Below are 27,162 nucleotides of genomic sequence, written 5' to 3'. Positions count from 1 at the left end.
TTGGATCATTGGATCGTTGGATCGTTGGATCGTTGGATCATTGGGGATCATTGGATCGTTGGATCGTTGGATCGTTGGATCGTTGGATCGTTGGATCATTGGATCGTTGGATCATTGGATCATTGGGGATCACATTGGATCATTGGATCACATTGGATCATTGGGGATCATTTGATCGTTGGATCATTGGATCAATGGATCATTGGATCATATTGGATCATTGGGGATCATTGGATCGTTGGATCATTGGATCGTTGGATCATTGGATCGTTGGATCAATGGATCATTGGGGATCGTTGGGTCGTTGGATTGTTGGATCGTTGGGTCATTGGATCGTTGGATCGTTGGGTCATTGGATCATTGGATCAATGGATCATTGGGGATCATTGGATCGTTGGATCCTTGGATCACATTGGATCATTGGATCACATTGGATCATTGGATCAATGGATCATTGGATCATATTGGATCGTTGGATCATTGGGGATCGTTGGATCATTGGATCGTTGGATCGTTGGATCATTGGATCGTTGGATCAATGGATCATTGGGGATCATTGGATCGTTGGATCACATTGGATCATTGGATCATATTGGATCGTTGGATCATTGGGGATCGTTGGATCATTGGATCGTTGGATCATTGGGGATCGTTGGATCGTTGGATCATTGGATCGTTAGATCAATGGATCATTGGGGATCATTGGATCGTTGGATCGTTGGATCATTGGATCGTTGGATCGTTGGATCGTTGGATCATTGGTTTGATCATTGGTTGGATCATTTGATCGTTTGATCATTGGATCGTTGGATCATTAGATCGTTGGATCATATTGGATCACATTGGATCGTTGGATTGTTGAATCATTGGATCATTGGATCGTTGGATCATTAGATCGTTGTATCATATTGGATTGTTGGATCTCTGGATCATTGGGTCATTGAATCGTTGGATTGCGATTAAACGATTAAATTTGTCCATAAAGACATTTCAAAATACTTGTTCTGTATGTACTTTAATGGGATAAACTTTTGCGGGGATTAAATTTCGCGGATTTCGCGGATTTGGGTGTCATCTGCGAAAATCCGCGAAATTAAGTCCCAATGGAAATTTGGAAGGGCCTCATCCGCGAAATATTTCCAAACATTTCCAAATATTTCCTCGTGTACCTTATTGTATGTTCCTCGTGTACCTTATTGTATGTCCCCCGTGTACCTTACTGTACGTTCCCCGTGTACCTTATTGTACGTTCCTAGTGTACCTTATTGCAAGTTCCCCGTGTACCTTATTGCAAGTTCCCCGTGTACCTTATTGCAAGTTCCCCGTGTACCTTATTGCAGGTTCCCTGTGTACCTTATCAGTCAGGGAAATCCCTCAATTGCGATATACTGCAATTGCAGTAGTTTTCATTCGTGGCTAGCTTATAACTGCTGCATATAGTGCTGGTCGACAAAGATAAACAAACATCGACTGTAAAAATTGTACGCGAAGAAAGCTTTTCTTTAGTAAAAGAATCTGATCTACGGAAAAAATATTTTGTCTGCGCGTTAAAAAGATATGATCAATTATGTACAAAAATTGCCTGTTTTCTCCTTGAATCTTGAATTCTGTTTCTTGAATACTGCAATTGTGGTATATAAAAAATGTAAAAGTGACGTTTATACCGCAATTGCAGTAAAAAATTACTACCACAATTGAGGGATTTCCCTGACTGCTTATTGCATGTTCCTCGTGTACCTTATTGTACGTTCCCCGTGTACCTTATTGTATGTTCCCCGTGTACATTATTGTACGTTCCCCGTGTACCTTTGTACGTTCCCCATGGTCCTTCTTGTAGGCTCTCCATGTGGTCTTTCTTGTAGGCTCTCGTGACTCTTTTTGTATGTTCCCTGCTGTCCTTTTTGTACTCTCCTGTAAACTTCTTTAATGGCTCAGTATATATGCATGGCAAACATAGCCCTAACCATCAAGCAGAGTCTCACACCTTAGAGTCTTTTTTTCTCGGGAGATTTCAGCGAATGACCACACATTTGGCATTGATTCCTTTAAAAGAGATTATTTCCCATTATGAAATTTTGAATTTTTCTTTCCTTTCACATTCAGGTGCCAGGATTACAAATTCAACAAAGACAACCTCTAAAGCTGACAATACAATGTAACTTGCTGACAATGATGTAATGATAATGTTGCACATATAATGAAAATACAAACAAAGACAAACATTCTTGCAACAATTGGACCAAGGAACTCTATTGTTCCAAGGTGTGATTTAATATCAATAATACAAATGTCATGGAGTTTGGTTTATCAAGACACAAATTTCACAAAAAAGATTGCTGGAAAGTGTTGTAAATATAATAGGAATAACTAAATATGACAATTTCAAGGTTGACAATTTGGTATATTATCATGAATACTAAAGTAACATGTTATGCACTGAAAATCCAAATCTGTAAAGAAGGAGATCCATTTAAGTAACTTTTTATTTGTGACTGGCATATTATGGTGGTATAAAATATTGATGACAAGGAATTTTTTCATATGAAACTAAGGTGTACAGCATTTCGATATCTCCAAAATTCATTGCCATATTTCCATTGGTTCCTTAGTAGACAGATATTTTGGCACTTTCTTACTCTGATGAGTCTTAGAATGATATCAACTTGTAAATATCTAAGATTTTATTTTCTTAGTATGAAGCTAAAAACCAATATTAGTTAAAATACATTTATTTTTGTGTTAAAATGATTATCATTTGCATGCAATTTCTTAACAAGTTTTTAGACTTATATCATCTGTGAACATGTCTAATTTAAATTGCGGTTTGTGTAATTTACGATGCGTGATCCAACGATTCACGATGCACGATAATATCTGTTGCCTGGGACGAATTCAGACAATAAAATTTGGCACATGGAAAGATATACCGGGTGCACCAAAAAAAAGTATACAGGTTTGTCGAGATATTGTGAGCTTCAGGATTTAAATTTTTTGTTCATTCTTTTTTTATCGGAAAGAGGATGCTCTAACTTGAATTTTGAGCTATCATACATTAAATTTGAAAAAGTAGTTCGAAAGTTATTTTAAAAAAACTGACTTTTTTTCCATGTCGAAATTTCAAAAAATCATTAAAAACAGCAATCACGCTATAAATCTGTATAAATAAGACAAAATGGCAAAAACACAATTTTATTGTTTTTTTGTTGTGTTTTTTTTTCTTATTTATATTTTGCCAACAGTTTCTCCATCTTATTTGCCCGTCCTGAACATTTCCAACACGAGCAAACTCAATGCAGACCCAAGTTCTTTGAGCAACTAGTCGAGGAATGGTGATATATTTTTTTAAAAGTTTTCTCACATAGCACACATATAACATCAAAACCTCTCTTGGAGATTTCCAAAACTTTTTTTCAGCTTTTCCAAAAATATTATCCCACATGGGAATAGCTTGCTTTACCATATTTTTAAATTCTGTAATGAGTTTTGATGAACATTTTTTGGTATTTTTATGTGTAAAGAAGATAAGTGTCAAGAGAAAAGTTTGCTCGCTGTTTTTGATGATTTTTTGAAATTTTGACATTAAAAAAAAGTCAGTTTTTTTTAAATAACTTTCGAACTACTTTTTCAAACCTAATGTATGATAGCTCAAAATTTAAGTTAGAGCATCTTCTATACGATAAAAAAAAATGAACAAAAAATTTAAATCCTGAAGCTCACAATATCTCGACAAACCTGTATACTTTTTTTTGGTGCACCCGGTAGTATACTATATCTTTGATTTCAATTTTTTGGCTTACAATGAAATTTGGCACACTGAAAGATATTCAGGTAAAGAAAATTTTTAAATCAAAAATTTTCATTTTCTCTGCTGACGTCAGCAGGAATAAGCAAAAATCGAATTTTTCCAATAAAATGCTGACGTCATCGATCTTTTCAAAAAAATCTTTTTCAAACTCTAGTTTACCACAATACCTTTCAGTGTGCAAAATTTTAGCTTTGCAATCAAAGTATACCAAGAGTTATTGCAAAAAACTTACATTCAGTATCACGAGACACCATTTTTAGCACCGAAATGAATCAAAATGGACATTCAATATCGAAATCCTGAATTTTAATTGCGATTTTAGTTACTTTTTACCCCCGGATTTTCTCGTTTTTACGTTACCTCCCTGTATAAAAGTGGTATTAATTCTGCGAAAAAGTAAAATTTCATCAAATTTTTTTTTTCAACCTGTAGTATGATGATCAAAGATCACCTGAAAGAAAAAAATCGAAAAAGTGTTTACCTAAACTTGGGTTAGAGCCAAAACTTGCTCAACCTTAAGTTTTTTTGACTAAAAAAATGCCTGTTTTTTGCCCACTTTTTGGAAGGCTCCTTGTAGTAAAAATCGGCTAATTTTTGCTCCAATTAGCTTCACAAAAAATCCAATAACTCTTTTACTATAAATGTTACAGAGGTCAGTGACCCCTCGTTGAAACGAGAAAAGATAGAGCTTTCCAATGAACCAAGTTTGACAGGGGTAGTTAAAAGTTCGAAAATCGGCCTAAAGTGCCTATGCCTGAATGAAAAGCTAATTAAGTTTTGCAGCTTTTAGGTTGGGTACAAGTTCAATTAAAGTATTCTAACTTAAATGGTAGCTTTACATACACCAATGCTTTTTTCCTCATTTTTCGACAATGTCACTTTTTTGGCATTTTTCACTTTCTATGCAAAAAAAAGTGGGGGAAAGTTAATTATTACATCTTTCTTTACTATTTTATCAATATATACTTACTCATGAAGCCATATACCAAAAATTAGCATCCAAAACAATTCTACTGGTCACAAGGGCTTTTCAAACATTGTTCACTTTTCTCCAAAATCAGTGTTTACCGATGGCTAAATCTTCATGATGCACCGGCCTTGCAAGTACACCGCGATATGACCCGTGAAAAAACTTTGACCCACGCAAAAAATAATGACCCACACAAAAAATATGACCCACGCAAAAAATAATAACCCACGCAAAAAATATGACCCATGCAAAAAATAATAACCAACGCAAAAAATATGACCCACGCAAAAAAATTGACCCACGCAAAAAATATTGACCAACGCATCCACGCACCCACGCAACCCACGCAATTTAGCAGACTCCAATGATCCAATGTGATCCAATGATCCAGCGATCAAAAAATCCAATGATCAAATGATTCAGCGATCCAACGATTCAATGATCCAACGATCCAAAGATCCAATGATCCAGAGATCCAATGATCCAATGATCCAACGATCCAACGATCCAGAGATCCAATGATCCAATGATCCAACGATCTAATGATCCAACGATCCAACGATCCAATGATCCAACGATCTAATGATCCAATGATCCAATGATCCAATATGATCCAACAATCCAATATGATCCAACGATCCAATGATCCAACGATCCAACGATCCAACCAATGATCCAATGATCCAACGATCCAAAAATCCATTGATCCAACGATCCAATGATCCAACCAATGATCCAATGATCCAATGATCCAACAATCCAACGATCCAATGTGATCCAACGATCCAATGTGATCCAATGATCCAACGATCCAACGATCCATTGATCCAACGATCCAACGATCCAATGATCCAATGATCCAATGATCCAATGATCCAACGATCCAATGATCCAATGATCCAATGATCCAACGATCCAATGATCCAACGATCCAACGATCCAACGATCCAATGATCCAATGATCCAACGATCTAACGATCCAATGATCCAATGATCCAATGATCCAACGATCCAACGATCCAATGATCCAACGATCCAATGATCCAATGATCCAACGATCCAACGATCCAATGTGATCCAATGATCCAACGATCCAACGATCCATTGATCCAACGATCCAACGATCCAACGATCCATTGATCCATTGATCCAGCGATCCAACGATCCGACGATCCAACAATCCAATGTGATCCAATGATCCAACGATCCAACGATCCATTGATCCAACGATCCAACGATCCAACGATCCATTGATCCATTGATCCAGCGATCCAACGATCCGACGATCCAACGATCCAATGTTATCCAATGATCCAATGTGATCCAACGATCCAATGTGATCCAATGATCCAACGATCCAACGATCCATTGATCCAACGATCTTAGATCCAAGATCCGAGATCCAAGAACCGAGATCCAAGATCCGAGATCCAAGATCCGAGATCGAAGATCCGAGATCGAAGATCCGAGATCCAAGATCCAAGATCCAAGATCTGCAAGATCCGCAAGATCCGAGATCCAAGATCCAAGATTCAAGATCCGAGATCCGAGATCCGAGATCCAAGATCCGAGATCCGAGATCCGAGATCCGAGATCCGCGAGATCCGAGATCCTCGAGATTCGAGATCCGAGATCCGCAAGATCCGAGATCCGAGATGCGAGATCCATGATCACGTGGCCTAATGTACGTGACGTCAGTTGTGCTTCTTACACGGGCGATCAGCCTCATAATCAGCATCTATAATAACACTAAAAGAAAAACTAAAGCTATAGTAAATGAATACTAACCCTCAATGAACACTTTTGTGAAGTTTAATAAAGATTTTATCCAAAAAACTTCAGTTCTGGAACACTGAAGTCTGACGGTTGTCGGCCGGTGGACAACAGTTATATTTGGAGGACCGTCTAAGATAGATAACAACATAAAAGTTACTGATAAAAGCCTAAGCCCATATAGGAACATACCTATTTAGTGTCTTTGGTCTTTGAATGGTATAAAATTTGAGAAAGTGCAGAAAAAATAAGCTATCAAAACAAACAAAAACAAAAGTTATGATTATCAACTTTTCTGTGGTAGAAACACATTTTTTGGGTTGGTGCACATACAGAAATTACACTGGATACTAAAACTAATATTCAGGGAGTGATAAGTACAGTTAAACTACAAAAAATCCATCAAAAGAAACCAAAAACAACCATAACAGCACACATGTTTTGAAAATTACATCAGCCATGTTGTTTGTAATTTTTGCCGACATACTCATGACGTGGTAACTAACGACAGTGATTTGACGGTCTTTTTGAGGCGCCAGATCTCAAAAAAACAATTTTTGAGCGTTCAGCACGGCCCCGAAAATGAGGGCTAAACTTATGTCGGCACATCAATGGATGACTACTATTTCTCTCCGATGGTATATTGGCCCGCTCCTTTAGAGCTTTAGCGTGGGCGGCCGCCAATACGCCATCGGAATATCAGATAAAAGTGCCTTCAGAGGTTTGGTTTACCGTGCACGTAAGAAAATTATGAACAGCTGTTATCAGGTTAGAGGAGGCCTCCTGCTTCTTTTTTTTTTTTTTTTGCCACACCAAATCTCTGTTTTGTTGGCCGGTTTATTTTTGACACGATATTGAGTGTTTTCTCAACAAAATTTTTTCTATAATGGTGTACTTCAATGGCGGCTAAAGGCGGCTGCGGTACCTAGCGGTACCCCTCCGCGGGCGTAAGCACCCTCTCTTCTTCAACAACCTCACCTTGCCAAAAGGGCGAACCTCACCTTTGCCGGGCCCTTTGCCCAAAAGGGGCAAAAACAAAGAGAGTCCCTGCTGGCATCTTAACGGATTCATGCACCTTGTTGAGATACTATATTCTTATATACTACCTACGATTTGTTTTGTAGATTTTTCGCAACATTTCAATTTTTCTGGGATATTCTTTTCTTCTGAAAAATGGCATGGGCTCCCGCATGTTCCCGGTAGTAAAATAAACTTCTTCACAGTACTATACTCCACAATAGTACTTGAAGCGAAAAATTGTTAATGGGGAAGATGCTTGATCCCCGCGGTGTTCACCCTGTTACGTGTTAGGATGCGATTAGTACCCTGAGTATCAGAGGTTGAGTTTTCAAAGAATATAAGAATATAATTAACCTCTGATGGCCAATAATAGAAATTTTATCGCGCATGTGTCAATCTAATCACTGTAGAAAGAATCAAAGATGAAGGGCAAATATTACCATATTAATGTCTAGCAGACTGTATCAGTATGCAGTTTACTATTTACAAATCCCCCCCAGAAACCTCTAATTGTAATTGAAATGAGTTTCTTTCGGAAGAAATCTTTTACATGATTCCCAAAATGTATAACAGTCATTACTAAACTATTAGTTTTGGTAATGTTACTTTAATGGAATGGAAATAATAGGCAGATCTTTATGACATGATTCTCTATCACTGACTCTTTTTGAAAAGCATTGGTGATATTTCTAAGCTGTGTTTTCAACGACGGGAATAAAAATATCAACTTTGAACTCCATCCAAGATCTTGGATAGTCGTCATGGTTACTTTTCTCTGTGTTGATTGCGCGCTGAATGGAATCTCGATATATGATTTTGGCCTGTGCTTTTCACGGTATGCGATTAGGGTAATAAAGTCATTCAATTCGTTGATTATATATATTTGTTTATTCCGAACTCTACCTCATATGCCAGGGCTGCAGGCAGTTGGGATATCATAATAATAGCCGTACTCGTCTGAAGCGTTTTTGTTTTCGCTGGCAATTCTAACTCTCACGGCACTTTTATTAGGGGGTATTATTTCATTAACAAGCAACAGTTTTCTTCATCTTTCATTCAAAATACGAATAGTCAAATCCTCCTGTTAAAATTCATTAACTAACACGTCACAAAATTACTTACAAAATAGAAAAAAATAGCTTAACTGCAAGCACACGTTATAATCAGTCATCATGTAAATTCTACGATAAGTGTTGTCTTCAATGAAACTAAGAAAATATGTGAAAAGTCTTCTTTGGCGACGTCTGGAACCACTACCATCGTTGTTTTAATGTATCCCATATCCCCCGTCAACGCATCCATCAAGATCCTCGCGTAACTTAATGCATGTCCCAGAATTGCATTAATTTTTCCGCCCCAGTTCCAGTACCTAAACCATAACAAACTATACAATTTTGAAAGCGTATTTGGATCTAGAATACCGTATTCGGTGTAACTTAAATTTTATCTCAGTATAATTAGAGATATCTTAAGATATGACGATTGATGACGTCATAAATAAAAACAGTTGGATATCTCAAGAAATATGAATCAATATGAAATTTGAACCAGTGATAAAGTACATTGAGATGTTTCAAAAATTTTTGAAAGTTTTTCCCAAAATTAATGACGTCAGCAGAAATTGCAAGAATTCGAATTTTCGCGATAAAATGCTGACATCAGCCTGACATTTGCAATTGCTTGCAGTATTCTTTTGAATTCTATTGTTCCGCGCAATTGTTCGGTCTGTCAAATGCCTAATGATGCCAGCGTGTTGGCATTTCGTTGGCATTTGAAATGCCATTATGATGAGCAAAGGAATCCCCTTTTCTGGCATTTCAAATCAAACAAAGGAACCAAAACAAAGAGAAAAAATGACATTTTTGATTTTTTAAAGTATTTGCACGTTTTTTATTCAGTTCAGTTTTTATTCGTTTTTTATTCAGTTCTTTCTATAGATTGTAAAATTTGTAAGATTTGCCATAGCTTAGCCCTACGGCAAAAAAGTTTCAGTCTTAATGACTGCAGTTTTTGAGAAATTCCATGCTTTTCCTTGTTTGATCTGTCAAAGTTGAACTTGAGGGAATCACCTTTTCAGTAAGGACTCTAAAAAGACGATTCCTTAAATGTCATGACAGAAAATACTATGAAAAAGCTATTAAAATCGAATCCCTCATGAGCAAATGCCAAATTACAAATGCCAGTTGTCTAAATTTTTTTTACAGTGATTAGATTGACACATGTGCGATAAAATTTCTATTATTGGTATTCTTTGAAAACTTAACCTCTGATACTCAGGGCAATAAACTATTCGTATCTAAAAGAATCCCTCATTTGCAAAATATTCTATCAGGAACCATTTTTATTAAGTCCTTCCTGCATATATTTGGCGTCTTAAACACAAACCTCTACTACAAACCGCATTCATCTATAAAGAGCACGAAACCTTAGTGGATGCAATCAGCTTAAGATATTTTTGGAAAACGTTGTTCATCAAATGAAAGAGGGAAAATTGGGTGTGGAGAAAAGGGGGTAATAGGAAACACGATAAGAGAACTAATTATATCAGACATCGATTGAACTGAGAGCAAATTTATCCGTTTTAAAATCAATATATTCCAAGATATTCTTACTTACTGATACAGAACCAGAAAAACTTTAAATTCTAATTTAACTTCCAGTAGCGTGGACCAGGAGGGACGCAAAATTTGTGTAGGATAGCAGATCTTTATGACACTGTGATTATATATTCATAATATAAAAAGATAATTACTGTGTCATAAAAATCTGCTCTCGCTACACAATTTTGCGTCCCTCCTGTCCACGCTACTGACTTCCGTAAACAAAACCTATATACATACAGAAATAAATTCATTGCCGTAGCACTACGCTACGTTATACACGAGACACACTCTGGAACAAAGTAAATTTTACAGATGTTGATAACAGGGTTCCGAAAAATAATCCCCCGACTGAGTGCAAGTACCCTACCGAAGTTTAATCAATGTATGTACACTGGATTGAGAAAATTCTCCAGAATAATTATACGTGTCAAGTTCTAGATCTAGATTTAGAATTCCATTGGATCATATCATTGTTACAGTCCGACAGTTTCTTTCATGATATCTACATTTTTCGGAAACAAATAAGTTTTGATCTTCGAGAAGCAGAATATGTATAAAATTGGGTTTGTCAGAGAATGGAAGCTGTGTACAAAATAGATAGCCAAAGCTATGTATTTGCTGTTCAAACCAATACCGAATAGCAATAAAGTGGAGCTTACAGCCATGGGCAATATGAAGAAGCAAGTCCAATAATTTAGCATAATGATATCCTTAATGCTTCTTTTAAGTACTTTCAATAATGATAAGTTTTCTGCATTTTCCCCGTGTATGATCACGTGAGATGATTTGATTGATCGCTCTTTTTCGTTTCGAATTTGAAGCGTACGGTGTCCGATTAATAAGATTACCGTGCATACAAGGAAACGCACTGTTGTCAGGTAAACCACAATTCCGTACGTCGAATGCCACGAAAATGACGTAATGCCACTTGATTGGTCTAAAAAATAGCAGCCAGAGAGTACAAGTATTGTTAAGACAACCAAAGAACCTACCACCATGTTAATTCTTCGTTTAGTAACATAAAACTGGTAGTATAAACAATATTTGACGGCAATGTATCGATCAAGTGCGAGTAGAAGAACAGTTTTCATCCAAAGTGCATGGAAAAGGTATCCACCAAAACCAAAGATACTGCTTATTTGACTTCTTTCAACTTGGAACAGTAGAAGGACAACATACAAGAAAGCGTTTACAGAAAAGCCTTTATCCATTACTGACAGAATCCGTATAAGATAATATTGATTATTATGAATGCGTGCTTTTCGAATCACATTATGTATGAAGATTTGTAGAATGATAACAATACCATGCACAATAGCGCTTACGACTTGGATGGTTACTGACATTTTGGTATAGAAAGTAACAAAGGATATGTGACTCTGTGTTTGGTCCGTTTTTTTTCTTATCCCTGTTAGTCCTTTATTACAACTGAGCCGACAAGTATCAGTAAAAAGGTCTTTAGGTATCTTTGGCCATCAATTATTCATTAATTTAGGCTTTTTTTGAACATTTTAACACGGTTTTATTTTTCTATTTTATCAAAACCTTTTATGATTAAAGTTACAAAGGTTCAAAGATAAAAAGTACCATTCGATGTGTAAAATCGGGAAAATTCTTAGAACCATTTTTATTGCCATTTATAATTCTAATCACCGTTAAAGTACCGACATAATAGTTTAGGAGTGGGCCTTGAAATAAAATATTTTTTCAGCTTTTGATTGTTTTATTACACCAAGTTGAATGAACTCTTTGTGATCCGTACTAATCACTTGACGCATTTTTTTTTAATTTGAGCTTTTGTCCGATATCTCAAATGTAAAACTTGAAACTCTAAAATATTTAAGACATTAAAACTTTTCAGACGCAAAAATACGGTTTTTTCACTTTGATCGGATTTCGCACTTTTAGCAATATTTTAAGAAGCAAAAGAGATTTGTAGGCATAAACTTTTTTAGAAGAAGCTTTTTCAATGGAGGAAGTTGAACAGATACCTATAAAGACTACAAGGGCTACATCGAGATCAATTTTTTATACAGTAGAGTAACTATAGCCCGAACAGATATCTATAAGTGGGGAGGGCGTACGGGGGTATAGGAGTACCAAATACCGACCGTTAAAAAAAATACCGATACCGACTAATACCGACCTTTTTTTCAATTCCAATTATTTTTACCACCATTTAAACGAAATATCAAAACAACCGTTGCAAAATATTTCACGTTGTGAAATACTAATAAGGCTACCCATATGATACGAAGGGGAAGGGGGTTCTATTGTTTACCGTAATTTCTCTAATTTAATACGTCCTCTAATTAATGCGAGGAAATTATTTTCGTCATTTTGAACTAATTTAAATCCGCTAATTATTAGTGCGAGCACCCATTTACCTACTTTTGATTTTCCTCTAATTTAATACGGTAAAGTTCAAATTTTCCTCTAATTATAGTACGAACTGATTTTTTCAGGATTAGTTTTGTTCTTTCAAATTTTTCAAATTTTCAAAAATATTATTTACAATTCAAAAGGGTCGTCATCGTCATCGTCTTTTTCAGTGGCATCGTCCTCTAAATCTAAGATAGTTTTAGCATTACCCATGCATTGTTCGTAGAATTCTCCACTTCTCACTTTGCTTGGATCAGTTGTTGTGATGCCACATACTTCAAATGATCTGGCTACCATCTCTTTGTCGTTTGACAGAACTTTGTGTGCTTTCTCAACCCAGTCTACAATATCTTGTTTGCTTGGTGGTGGAAGCTTGAAGTCGGGTTTTGATGAGGGTTCAGGCATTTTCTCGATGACTTTAGATACGTGTTCAACCCAACATTTTCGCAAAATGGCTTTGAAAGCTTCACTTGTTGATTATCCTTGAGAGTGAAAATTGTCTTTTTTATTTTTCCTCCAATTTAGCGCGCCTTTACAAAGTTTTTCCTCTAATTATTAGTACGATAAAAAGATTCCAGATTCAGAGCAATTTATATCCTCCTATTATTAGTGCGACACCTCCAAAATAATTATTTTTTTGGTCGTATTAAATTAGAGAAATTACGCATTTCTATTGTTTTCTGCGTATAAGGAGGGGGGAGGTATCAAAATTTGAGAATTTTTGTGCGTACGTATTGTGTGGGTGACTCCTCTGTACACATTGTTAAAAATCAGAGATTTACAAAAATATTCACAATAAAAGTTTGTTGTTCATTTTGATGGATCTTCCAACTAAAAATAAGGAGCTTTTTCTAGCTGGGTAGCACCAGCAAAAATTTAATTGTTCTCTCTAGTATCCCCAGCTTGCTCATCACTTGATGAATCAAATTCCCCAGATTGTGTCGAATTTATCGTGCTGTCTCGATTAAATCTGCAGAACCACAAAAGTGAGGCAAAGTACCAGTTTTTGCCATGGTAGTGTCTTCGCGTACAGCTCTTTGACGGGCAGCCCGGGTGTAACTACTTACCCAAATACGTAAAGTATCTTCGTCTTCTTTATTTTTTACGTTTTTTTTTCTGGCAGCAAAGTTTTGATATAATTAAAGTTACAAGATAAACTTTCTGCGGGAGGATACCAGCTTCTTTTTCTGCTAGTGAAATAAAACGCTGACCATGGGAATGTTCTCTTTAACAACTCTTTTGGGGATAAAAATTCCTATTGAAATCCCAATGGGGATAGAAATTCTATTGTTCAAAGGTCAAAAAATCCATTGTGGATGGTTTTGGAGTGCAATTTTCAAACATTTGACAAATTTTTTGCCACTTTTTCCAGTGGGGCTGTGACATAGCCGGTGTACTGAAGTTGACCCATAACCCATAAGTTGTTTCACGTGTGTAGTGACGTGAAAATGTTCAATGGACAAAGTCATCATACTTAGGGGATTCACTTTTGAATGTTTTTATTAATCGTGTTACTGACCAATCCGTGATTTTTAGTGATATGAATAACTTGTTTGACACGATACCTTGAGTCGTAGATCTTCTTCAAAGGACGGTATTCCTTTCAACCATTCGGATATTAGTCCAAGACTCTATGTTAATGATTTTTGCTCGAAGACAGCTGGACGCATTCAAAACAGGAGCATTCCTAGAAAATGATAGCTTGATTCCGTGCACCATTAAAAAATAAAAGATATCATCAATAATTTTTCAAATGTAGCATCAGGTCCTTCACTTTGCTTTACGGGGCTCGCCCAGAGGCTGGCGTGACACATGAATGAGCCTTTTTTCTGACGTGAATACGTGAATTGGACTTTTTTAGCACGCGAATACATGAACGTGCGCGAACGTGAAAATAAGATTTTTCCATTGTGAATTCGTGAATCGAGATTTTTAGCGTGAACGTGAAAAGCAAATCATTGACTAAAACACAAGGAAACTCTAAAAATATATCTCAGACCTCGATACCTAAAACTGTGAAGTTTTCGAGGATTTTTGCTCCTTTAATAATTTGCAAAGTAGGTAGTTCAGGGTAGTTCTAAAACATCTTGTATGCATGCAGCATCGAACAATTAAAAAATAATTCTCATAGATAATGATACACATGATGCGTTTTAAAGCAATCTAGGCATTCTAAATCTTAAAGGTTTTCTCTTTGGCGAAATTCTTGGAACACCGCACCGGGTACGACAGGTACGTCGCTCACCGTACCAGATTTTTGACAACAAATAGTCAGTGTTAAATAAAATCAAAGATTTTCAAAAAATTGTGTACGACCAAACAAGGCATACTTGACTAACAATAGCGTATTAAGGCCGTTTTTCAGTCATAAAAGGAATGAAAGTCGTGGTACAACCTCGATTCGAAATAAAAAGAGACTTCTTACGGGTCTGCGAGGAATCAAATCCCACACCAAAAGCCCACCCTACGCAAGAGGGGTAGTTCTTTGTAACTTTGGCGCGACAGACCTAAAAATTACTTTATTAAAGCTCAAAAGGCTGTAAAAGATGCCTTAAAAGGTCGACGCTATCGAGAATTAGGTCAAAAAACTGCAGAAAACTTCATATTGGTGAAAATGTTTGGCATGAGAATAGGTCAAACTGCTTAAAGAAACCATAAAAGGTCATATATTTAACCCAATGAGGTCACAATCGTTTTAACCAAAGATATAAAAGCAAAATTGGCGCATGAATGTGAAAATGGTTTTGTTCGAGCGTGAATACGTGAATTGACAAAATTTTGTGCGTGAATACGTGAATTGAGGGTCGACGGGGGGGGGGCTCTTATAAGGAGAATAGTTCGTAAAAAAGTACACATCTTTTATAAGCAACCTAATTTTTTGGCTAAGAGCTGCAAAGCATAGGGCCCAGAGTTACTTGGCAGCGGAAAACTTTAACTAGTTTTTGATCAATTTCCAGGGCTTGAGTCTCAGAAACTCGGTTGCCTGTAAATAATGTGTACGAATATACTTTAAAAGGAGAAATGATACTAACAAATATAAATACCTGATTTCATCTTTGAAAATTTTGATACTATATTCTTTCCTTTTCCTGAGATGGCAATTCTGAAGTTGAAACTGAGCCGTTTGGTAATGAAATCTTTGCCTGACTTGCCAAATTTGTATAGTAAAGCCCGACAATTTATATTATAATGGATATGATGTCTCCATCACTTGATGTAAAACTACACGTTTTTTTATAAGGAATACGTTTATAAGGAACTTGAGCCTAAAAATGGTCTGAAAAATAAGAAATTGTTAAGGAACTGTTCAAGCTGAGAATAAAAAATCAAGTTAAGGAACAGCAAGAGTTCGATTTGAACTTGCACACATTTACAACAGCCTAAGCTAAATATAAAAAGATGCAAAAATATTGCTGAAATGCTATCCAATATGTCAAAAAGACAAAAAATGCTTATACAGAAGTTACACACATAGCAAATCCAAACTTAACAGCTAAGACAGGAACTAGATCAGGAACTTTGACGCTGAAACTCTCTGGAAAAATAAGGAACTCCAGGCTCGGAGCCAAGCTAAGATTCCTTATAAAAAACGTGTACGCGCACATCATGGGCCCCATCAACACTTTGAAGAACCTGCTATTTGCAAGAAATTATCAAATAACCTACTTGTCAAGAGCTCTTCTCGCCTCACACCTCTCACACATGTGTTTTTGAAGAGTTTCTCTATCCAACGTTCAAATATCACTAGTATTGGGCTGTTCCATTATTTCCATACAGGGGGGGGGGGCGGACAAACCTTTTCAAGCCAAAAAAAAGGTTCTTAGAAATGTGTCGATACCCCTTGGAAACTGAATACAAAATACGCAAAAGAATCCTTGGAAATGGACGAACTAAAATGAGTCTTAAAAAACCGTCATTTACGCTGATATCGACCTAAGGTCCGAATACCGACCTATTTTTCTAAATAGACATGTCAACTAAAGTTGCACATCATTATCATAAAGTAGGCTTCGGCTCATCCTCTAGCGAAAACAGTTTCTTATAAGAAGTACATTTATAGAGGTCTGCGATTCAAAATTTCGTATTTTGCTTATTTCTGCTGACGACAGCAAAATTTCAGAAACTTCTCTTTGCAAAATGACATCCTTTTAATGATATACAGCTTTGGTCCAAATTTCATATTTCTACCATTAGCCAAACTGGAGTTATTTAAAAAACAAGTTTTGCTGACGTCAGCAATTTTTGGTTTTTACGGTTTTTCGCGAAAATGAGGGCGTAAACAATTAGGTAACACCCCTACAGGGAAACTTCATCATGGTGCTCTTCTTATTAAATCATTGGTTTGCTCCTTTTTCTGTCTCCAAAAATTATGGTAATTTTCATGTTTTTGAGACATAACTTACCTGAGAGGAATCTCTCTAGCTCGAACACGTGCCAGAAACGTCAACTTATGGTGGATTGAGGAACGAAGTATCTCGGGTGGATTAAAGCGAAAAGGATCATAAAGGTTGATTGAATTAAGGAGAAAAGTTATTTGAGTTTCTGATATTTTTCTGACGAACAAGCCCGCTACGTGAAGCAACAAAAGCCGCCTGTGGGGCAATAACGTCATACTACTGTATTACACGCATCATAAACGAATCCAGTCTACGGAGATTACGAGGGTGAAATTTTGCTAAAGCCAAAAGGTATAAGAGGAAAATCCGAAATCGATATACTCAATGAAAAAAAAGTTGAGGTGCTGAAATCACAATTCTCGCTCGAACTTTAAATTTCAACAAATGTTCAGATACCTAAAATTATCAATATATTTTGAGCTTCATTCATTGTAGCTTTTGAGAAAAAATATGAAATGGCTCGCAATGAAATATTACAGCTGAAGCTTAAATAGACATAGACATGATATATAGACACGGACTGAAATGCACAAGAAAGACTTTTCAACCACGTTTAAATATATTGACCTGGCTTCAAGGTGATCAAACTGCAACATTTTTATACAGTGGTTTTTGTAGGCGTTTCTGAACATTTATTCTTAATGTGCCTAATAATTACAAATCCAATGTGGCTTCTTCTATCAATATTACTTATAGTAGACAAAAATCTTTCAAGTGCCCCCCTTCCCCGGATTCAAGCATGTCAAATTTTGTCTTTTTTGAATTAATACATCACATATGCAAGACTTTTATCCAGTTTTTATAAAATACACAAAACTCTGGTCAAACACAGAAGAAGTGAATATTGGATATTAGACTAGACACCACAGTGTCAACAATTTACCGCAGCAAGAAAGTTGTGGTGGTGACACCAAAGTTTTTAAGCATTATTACGTGTGTGTTTTTTTCACTCTGTCCCCTTTGAGTAAAGTCGCCATGATATTGCTACTGTCTGTGGCTTTAAAAGTTAAAATTCTTTAATTTTGTAATTACGCTTAATTGTCTCCACACAAAAAGTAAATATTGAGCTGGAACTGTTTTGCGTACGTACTCATATTCTGGCTATTTATTTTTTCAATTTTGCAATTTTTTGGCCCCCCTAGCGCCGTCAATACTATAGAAATGGGTCAATCTGGAAATGACTCACTTATAATCGCACCCGCTCCTTTTTTGTTTTTGTAAAAATTGATGCTTGTTTTTCGACTTCTTGGACTCTTGGACAAATACTTTTCCCTTTTCATGAAAAGCAATACATAATAATTTCAAATTAAAATTGGCTGAACGCCTTCATATAAAGAACCTTTTAACAGTTTGTTAATGAGACATTAGAGATCTAGAAAGAATTTTAAGATAAGACGATCAGCCCTAAAAATACATTTCGAAAGAAATTTGGTGCAAAAAAGACTGTTACCTAGCAACCAATAACATTAAGAAATTCTCAATTTAAAGTAAAAATGCAGGTAAAGATCTCCTCTGAAACTGTAAAACAGTAAAATGAAAATTACACGTTTTTTGGCGTGGTAACAAAAAACCCAATTTTTCAGAGAACTAAAGGAACTAATCTTGACCAGGCAGTAAGTTGCTCGCCAGAAAAAAGTTCATGTTTTTCTTCCGATCGAAAAAGGACGCAAAATATAGCACATTAGTTGCTTCTTTTTTATATTTTTATCTATATTTTGTTGCAACTTGTATTGATTTTGTTCTTTGTTCTTACAAAGTAAAACATGGACAGTTGAAAAAGAATGTTTAAAATCCAAATAACAAAAAAACTACTTAGAGTTGAAAGATGTAATTAAAAATGAAAAACAAACATCAATAACATATTTGCAATCCCTTATTCTCAAATAAAACATTGCTTCGTACTGTTTTTACCTTCCAAAAACAACAAAAATCTGGCGGACTGTTTCGCCTAAGCAAAAGCATATTACCATATACTACCGGGCCACTTAATCGCGCCATCCAGTCTATCAAAAAGTTTTAAGTGGACCCCGGGCTACTCTTTTATCAGCCAATCAGAGAGAAGAAAAACATTTCATTTTTGTGTTGTTTTTTTTTGTGTAAAAATATTTTCGATATTGTGCTGCTCGCAATGGTTCCAAAGGAGCGAGACAAGCGCTCAGCGAATAGAAATCTCTAGCTGTGCGCTTCTTGGATAGCGTTCCAATAAAATGATCTGGTGGAATGCGGCCTTCAAACGTTCATTCTCGATTATGAATTGGTTGGCAGGGCATTCATAGCAACATGCTACTTGCTAGTATGGTAATACTATTATTGTTACAGGATTTAGTTCAACTAAAATTGTTCCCTCTATTACACTTTTTGCTTTTATTTCTTCTATGTCTGAATTAGTCGTCTTAGTTTGCTAAAATATTCTCATTGTGGCTTGGATTTAGTTCTAAATAAGTTTTTTAGGAAATAACAAAGATGCAAAAACGAGTATTTTGGAGCCGTTTTTAATTTCGACTAACAAAACATTTTATCTTTTCTACGTCAGATGGACGCTGTGTCCCGCGGTGTTCCGTATGGCTAAGTTTTGTAACTGTACAGTACATAGAAAAAATTGTTATGTTATGCAAAAATTTGGTTTATCGGAAGAAAAAAAAACATTAAAACAAAAATAAACATTTTTTGTCACAGTTATAATTTTTTGCGCTGGATTTCTTACCGAAAAATACCGTTATTTTAAAACAGATTTGCCTTCTGGTTATTGAATTATGTGCAAAATAAGTTACATACTGCACGTATTTTTTATTAGAACATCCAAAATTTTTGAAGCCGTCGAATGTTCTTAACTTTTTGAGGTTCAAGCCTAAAAATGTTCTTAGCATGTTCTTATTTTGACCATTTTGTGAGTATTTTCGACCACAAAGCCTTCGAATGTTCTTAACTTATTGATGACAGATAATGAAAAACTGTAATTAAATTTCGATCAACAAAAAAACATATTTATGCATCCCAATTTACGTAAATAGATTTATAAATATGGTCAGCATCGACACAAAATTAATTAACAGGTGAATGATGAAAACAAAAAGAGATATTGACATACTATCAAATTGATTATAATTGGGACTAAATTAATTTTTTAATGAGAATGGTGACCAATGTTTAATACACCTTGCCACCACATTCGCTTACTTTTTGGTGCTTTTTTTGATTTTGGCAGACGTTTTTACCAAATCCGGAAAATGACACCATAAAATTGAATATCGAAAATACGTATAGAGCTAAATGTTGCTTTTGATCTTTGCAAGTGCAAAGAATCATTATATCTTCTTGAATTTTACCTACAGAAGGTGTTGGTGTTACACTTACTCACTCACGCTTGATTTTTCACTCTTTTCCAAGGGAAGAACAAATAGCACTCTGGACTCTGAACTGTTTAGTTCATTAATTACCACAAACACAACGCAAAGCTTTAAAACATCACTAAAATGATCTAATGGTCATAAGGACTCCAAAAGAAATTTGATCAGGCATCTGGTATAGCTAGAAAAGCATCAGTTTCAAAGCTTTTAATTTAACTATAAAGACCTATAAATAGTGGAGAGATGTTGAAATGTTTCGAAACGACAAAGGAAACAAGGTATTAATCCCGATAAATGAATAGCGTATTAGCCAACAAAAGAGAGAGGTAGTGTCGAAAATGGTGCCACTATTTCTTCTATTTCCCCTCTATTGATAATTGGTCTAACTGAATATTTCTAATCAATGAAAAATAAATATATTTTGGACCTCTGTTAGTGCCAATCGTGATGTTAAAAACAGAAACATTCATGCTTTCAATACAACCACCAAGTTAAGGGAAAAGAGAACTGGGTACAGATTAGCCAGGGTAAACATGGCGCCAAATAAACATTAGCGAGTTTATGTATTTGCACTTTTAGGGACGGTGGAGCACCTGAAACGATTTTTAGAAAACCCACACTTCTGACCTGCAAAAATGAGGTCCTCATTTAATCAGGATGTAGAGAAATTAGAACCTTACCGTCTCCGTCGCAAACACACATATAAACTTGCTATTTTCAGACTTTTGACTTCACCCGACCGTAGTAAAATTGCCCTGAGTATCAGAGGCTGAGTTTTCAAAGACAATATCAACCTCTGAAGACCAAGTGTAGGAATTTGATCGCGCATGTGTCAATCTAATCACTATAGAAAGAATCGCAAAGATGAAGAGTAAATATTACCATATTAATGTCCAGTAGACTGTATTGGTAGGATGTTTACTATTGACGAATTCCTCAGAAAACTCCAAGTGTGATTGAAATGAGCTTCTTTCAAGAGAAATCTTCTACATGATTCCCAAATGTACAATAGTAATCACTAAAATATCAATTATGGTTACTTAAATGTAATCGAAATAATAGACAGATTTTTTTGTTATGATTCTCTATTGCTGATTCTTTTTAAAAAGCGTTGATGACATTTTTTAGTTGTGTTTTCAGGGACACGAAAAAAATTATTAACTTTGAACTTAATCCAAGATCTTGGATTGTCATCATGGTTACTTTTTTCTGCGTTGATTGCGCGCTGAATAGAACCGCGATTGGTCGTCACAGGTCGGGATATGATTTTCACGGTATAGTAAAATTCGATCTAAATTCTGAAACTCTTTTGGAGCGAGTGCCGATAATTGTGTATTTAATGCTATATGTTGAAATGTTTCAACGACAAAGGAAACAGGGTTTCAAAAAATGATTAATCCTGATAGATTAATAACGGATTAGCCAACAAAAGAGAGACGTTGTGTCGAAAATGGTGCCACTATTTCTTCTATTTCCCCTCTATTGATAATTGGTCAAACTGAACATTGCTAATCAATGAAAAAAATTCTCAGGAAAACAACTACTTTTTCTGAAGGCTTGAATTTCCGTTTTTCTACGGAGTTGAAGTGAAACGGTTGACAACGTCGTCCTTATAATTGCTTAATCTCTATTTTCTCTCTCTATCTGGCGTCGTTCACTAATGGACTTGGTCTTTTTCCAAAAGAGTCGGTGATACTTAAATTCTCAACATGAAGGCACTTTTTGTTTACAAAAATCTCTAAACACAATGGCGACATAACAGCAGTCAAGGCAGACAGACTCCAAAGGTCTAGTTATAATTTACTATTTTTAACCAAATCAATTATTACCAATCAGCTGGTATCACCAGACAATCAATTTATTCATTAAGACCATTCTTAGAAAATTTGATTTGTCGATTAGGAAATATAACATTTTACTGCTGAAAAAGATAAAATTGATACTTGCATTTTTACAGAAAATCATTGCTTCCTATTGTTCGATGCAAAGATCCGAAAAAAAACGAGTTAAACTTTTTTGGTGGGAAAAAGCGGGTTTTCTTAAAAGTAGACACTTATTCATCCCAGTGTACTTTCTTGAGACTCAAGAATTAATAAGCTAATATGGAAAGAGACAGGGGTGTAATGGTCGATTTAAGAAAGAAAGTTAGCGCGAGAGGATTTGGGATTTAGATATTGGATATACAAAAATTAAGCTATGGTGAAAAAAATTATTTGGTTGAAATCCTACCCTGCTTTTCTGGAGCACATTTCTTTCTCACGGAAGCTAAATCAACTTTTCAAAGCCCAATTAACCCTTTAAGTGCCACGGCGTGCCACGGTCCATTTTTGCGGACCTGCCTGGATGATGAGATGGTTGCCCAGTGGTAAAACTTCAAATTAATTCGCTGGAGGACAGAATCAAGTAAATCAGGGCCAAATTTGGAGGTTCTTGGCTCACTCGTTGACCAAAAGTGGTAAAAAAACGATCAAAATCTTAAAAAAGTTGATTTTTTTGACTTTTTAGCTTAAAATCTCACTGAAAAGACTCACTTTTGATTTTTTTTTTGCTCGACCATGAAGCCCAATCCAATTCCTACGAGTTAGACCAAAAATGACGATTTCTAACTCAAACTGGGCAATACAGGAGGGCTTCGCCCTCCTACATAGCCCATGTCTACGTTAACTTTCTTTGTGGTAACGCCCAAAAACAAATAGGTTTTACATGTAACAATGATAGAGAGTCAAACTATCGCCAGAATCTGGTAGCGGACATTGACTTTTTTATCCATAAGTATGCATTCTATTTTAAACCTTACCACCACTGATGAAAATGGAAATGATATAGAGGTGATAAGGGTGTGGTCAAAAAGTAAGAAAACAGCCATGTTGATCTTCCCTGATAACTAAGAAACCGAAAAAATCAGTCCTTCACTAAAAACATTATATAGTCGAAAGCTTAAATCTTTTCTAATCAGAGAACTTTCTACGTCAATCTACCATTAGCGGTTTCCGAAATCACCTCTCAAAACAATAGATTTTCAATTTGTGTGCAGTGTGGAGAAATTTAGTATCAGAAAGTGCTGAATCTATTAATTGATGACAAACTATCGAAAGTGGTCAGAACGACCCAATGCGCCTTTAAGAATTATGTGGATAGCATGCCTCTTGAACTCTCAAATTCTTTTTTGCAACTATTCTATTTTTATAGGCCTATCAATTTCAGCAAAAAGGGTGCTTTTCATTTTCTTTTTTTATCATCAAGGGACACGAACTTGGGCGAAATAGAATCTCTTTATTCCGTTTCTTAGAAGAACGTATCTTTGAAATAATATGACCAATTCCTGCTCTTTACTGGGCGATGGTAAATTCTGAAATTGAAATAAGTACCGGGATAGTAATAGTAAGTAAAAACATCCACTTTCCACTTTTCACTTTTCACTTTGTTTTAACCAATCTGGTGTTTCGCAAGTCTCGGTCCCAGGTGCATAATAAACCAGGGGTTGAAATAAACGGGGAGGGGATAATTTCCGGGGGATTAGAAATCATGCTTTTAAATACCTACCAAAGGTAAATATAGTCAAAAACAGGCAGAGGCGGAGGCATTCATTAGGCAGCAGAGAGAGAGAGAGCACATTCCTTATGGTGAGCGTGAGAGGAAATTATATACCACTCTGGTGTCTTACTACTTTCAACATTGCAAGTTACATTTAGGTTCAAAAATACGAAAAATTCTTTTAATAGAGGGAGGGACCCGAGGAACCCCTCACTATGGGTCTCTTTTTCCACGAAACTATACGTTCCTTTTCTTTTTATTTTTGCCTTAATATGTTCTTTGAAGATTTTTGGCAGAGGTAATCCTGTTGAAAAAAGAGAAGTTACATTTTTAGCTGGGGTTGCTACGGGGTTGCTATATAGGCGTGGATGTGAAAATTTAAGACTGTAGCATTTAGAGGATAAAAAAGTCTAGGGTTAAAGTTTATAAAATTTCACAATACATAGTCATCAAATTAATAATTGATTTTTAACTTTCCTGTATTTTTTTTCTTCATTTAAAAAAAGGTAATAATAATATTTTCATCCAATATTTGATATATCTCTATTTTCCCTATGTACAAAAAAAAGATTCCCAAGTCACCCGAAAACCAGTTAGGTTTATTGGGAAATCTTTTCAAAAAGATTTAAAAAAATATTCTTTTTCTGTATGGTTTGTATGATTCTACGCATGCGCGCTAAAAAGTATTTACATATTGCAAAACTAAAACTAAAAATATTCTTTCAAAATAAAAAAAAGATTCAAAATATCAAAAAAATACAGTAACATTTTTTTAATCTGAACTGAATAAAACAAAAAAAAGAATTTGGATGTGATATTGTAGGTCCAGCCTTAAATAGGAAAAAAATTCTTTTGTGTTCACGAGGGTCCGTTTCTACTGATATTGGCATGATAAAAATTTCCGCCCTTCTATTCGCCAAATGAAGCGAGTTAGGACGTGATCTTTTCACTCATTACCTTTGACAAGTTCAAGGATATGTGTGTAAAAAATCAAATAAAAAAGAATTTCATTAGCAGAAACGAACCCTCCGTTAAAGTAAGAGATTAACTACTCCCAGAAACTTCTAAAACTCATCCTCATTTGGAAGTCATAAAGAATATCGCGAATAATCATTTTGCGTCTTTGTAGTATGTCCTCTCTAAGGTTCTTACATTGTATTTCGTGTCGGTCCTCATAACTTTCCGAGTTCATCAATCCACCTTGTATCTCCAAAACACATTCTCTGTCTTATTCATCTTAACCAATGAAATCCTATTTTCATACATGTGCCATGTTAGGTAACACTGGAAGATTGTTCAAATTAATTTGTTGGATTTTATTATGGTGGGGATTATGGTGTGGTAAAAGATGATGTTGATGTTCTTCTTTAATTTCTTCTTTAATATTAGCAGTTGGAATAATGTCTTTTTGTTGTTGTTGATGTTGAGGTTGTTGTTGATGTTGTTGTTGTTGAACGGCACCTGTTTTCTTTTTGTTACATTCTTTCTTATGTTTCATACGGCGATTTTGGAACCAGATTTTGATTTGTCGTTCGGTTAAACTGAGTTGTTTTGCCAAGTCTGATCTTCGTTCTTTCTTTAAGAATTGACTGAAATGAAATTCTTTTTCCAATTCTAAAAGTTGTTTTCGTGAATAAGTCATTCGTTTTCGTTTGGTATCGATATCTCGGCATATCCATGGACCAGCTGAAAAATAGAAGAAAAATTCACATCATTAAGATTTCGAAACTAAAAACAAAAATACTGAAGTAGGGATAGAACTGGATAAAAATTATTTTTAGAGTCTAAAAAGCCTTGGTTGTGGTTTTTCGGATTATGATTACAGGAGAGAGTTTTTATGCAAGACTTGTGAAAGTTTGATAAAATGTGGTACAATGAAGCTAACTAGTGAGGCTTACCTGGTAAAGGCCCAGTGTTGGTCATTCCTGGATAAGTATTGTACCCAGATCCGATGGATGGGTAACCAGAGCTGTAGAAATAGTTTGAAGGAGAAGCATATCCAAATTGTGAGTAATCTGTGGATAAGTGTTGGTTGGATAGTAGAGAGGTGGGAGTGTTGTAAAATGACATTGCTGAGGTTGATGGTGGGTTAGCTAAAGACGTGTTGGCAAGGTAGGATTGCACGGAGGTGTCGAACGTGCTTCCTGCTGTTGTGCTGTAAGTTGGTTCTGTCATTGGTGGTGAATTAGCTGTCGTATCTGGCGATGAGATGTGACTGAATGCAGATTGTTCGAGAGAGTCTGTTGTTGGGGTTCCCGTGCCACCGTATCTGTTAGCATCATTTCGAAGGTAAGATGGTGATGAAAGGGGTGGTGGTGTATTGTTGTTATTTAATCCTTGTGGACGATATGGTGTGGAGAAAGCTGCTTCGTAGTGCGAGATTAACGAAGGTGCTGTCTTACTGCTCATGGTGTGATAGCTTGATCCGTTCATTTCTGGAGATGCTGTCAATCCTCTTGGTAAATCCATATCTGGAGCTGACCAAACCATAATTTTTATGAATTTAAACTAAGGTAATAAAAATGCTACTTTGTCGTTCCTAGAAAATCGATTTGTGATATCGTTTATTCTACTAATGACTGTTAGTGCTTTCGATCTTGAACTGAATTGATTAATGATCATCAAGCTAAGTTCCTTTTAAACTGTACTCTTTCATTTAAAACAATAGAGTGTATTGTGATTGGTTAGAGTCATTAATTATTTCATTATGTCATCTACGTCATTATAGTGTATAATTAAATACATTTTGTAAATTTTCGATTGAATAGATTGGATTGTGTGTTATTGTTTCAACATAGAGACAATCAGATGTTTTGAAACTTTTGATTGTTTTGTTGAAAAAATAAGTCGACATTTCAAATCTGCCTTGTGGATAAATCGTGAAAATGGGAGGATCTTCAAGGCGGAGTGATAAATTCGAAACAGTTGTTTAAAACAATTGAGAAATAGTTAGAGCAGCAGATATACATGTAACTTTTTCTTCATTTTTTCTTCGATTTCACTATGTGACCATATATTATTCAATATCACAATTATAGATTTTTCTTGTAGATAAAAAAATGAAAAAAAATCCCAGCCAATCTGGAAGCTGGAAGAATATTTGTTGGACTTTGTTAGAGTCAACAACAATACATCCGTGAGCAAAAATTATTTTGACCTAATGAACCAAAAAGAAGTAAAACACCAAGAACACACAGAAAGCAAGCGAAAGTTCATCATCAAAAAAGATTTTTCATCCAAAACGCAAAAATTGAAGAAAAAACAGTGTGGGTTTGAATCTCCTTCCTATCCTAGCCTCCGATAGGTAGTGAATAAGTTTCTGTCAGCATTT

General features: G+C 35.6%; 1 protein-coding gene across 1 annotated transcript; it reads right to left on the bottom strand.

Moving 5' to 3' along the window:
* Positions 1–24,279: 24,279 nt before the first annotated feature.
* On the bottom strand, positions 24,280–26,444 carry LOC136820403 (homeobox protein mab-5-like). The gene is made up of 2 exons (XM_067076586.1): positions 25,730–26,444; positions 24,280–25,517 (listed from the first exon to the last, which is right to left on the bottom strand). Exons 1-2 carry the CDS (start codon positions 26,319–26,321, stop codon positions 25,090–25,092), a joined length of 1,020 nt encoding a protein of 339 aa, XP_066932687.1. The 5' UTR covers positions 26,322–26,444; the 3' UTR covers positions 24,280–25,089.
* Between the last annotated feature and the right edge of the window lie 718 nt (positions 26,445–27,162).

Source organism: Clytia hemisphaerica, unplaced genomic scaffold (assembly GCF_902728285.1).
Source record: "Clytia hemisphaerica strain Z4C2 unplaced genomic scaffold, Clytia hemisphaerica genome assembly, whole genome shotgun sequence".
Lineage (NCBI taxonomy): Eukaryota > Metazoa > Cnidaria > Hydrozoa > Leptothecata > Clytiidae > Clytia > Clytia hemisphaerica.
The sequence above is the reverse complement of the archived record's forward strand: the minus strand, read 5'-3'. Positions and strand labels throughout refer to the sequence as shown.

What these genes read in the sequence shown, in the direction of transcription:
- LOC136820403 (XM_067076586.1), bottom strand. Translation starts at nt 26,321, where the DNA reads ATGGTTTGGTCAGCTCCAGATATGGATTTACCAAGAGGATTGACAGCA. An exon ending in CAACACTGGGCCTTTACCAG is followed by an intron (nt 25,518 to 25,729) that starts GTAAGCCTCACT and finishes TCTATTTTTCAG; the next exon opens with CTGGTCCATGGATATGCCGA.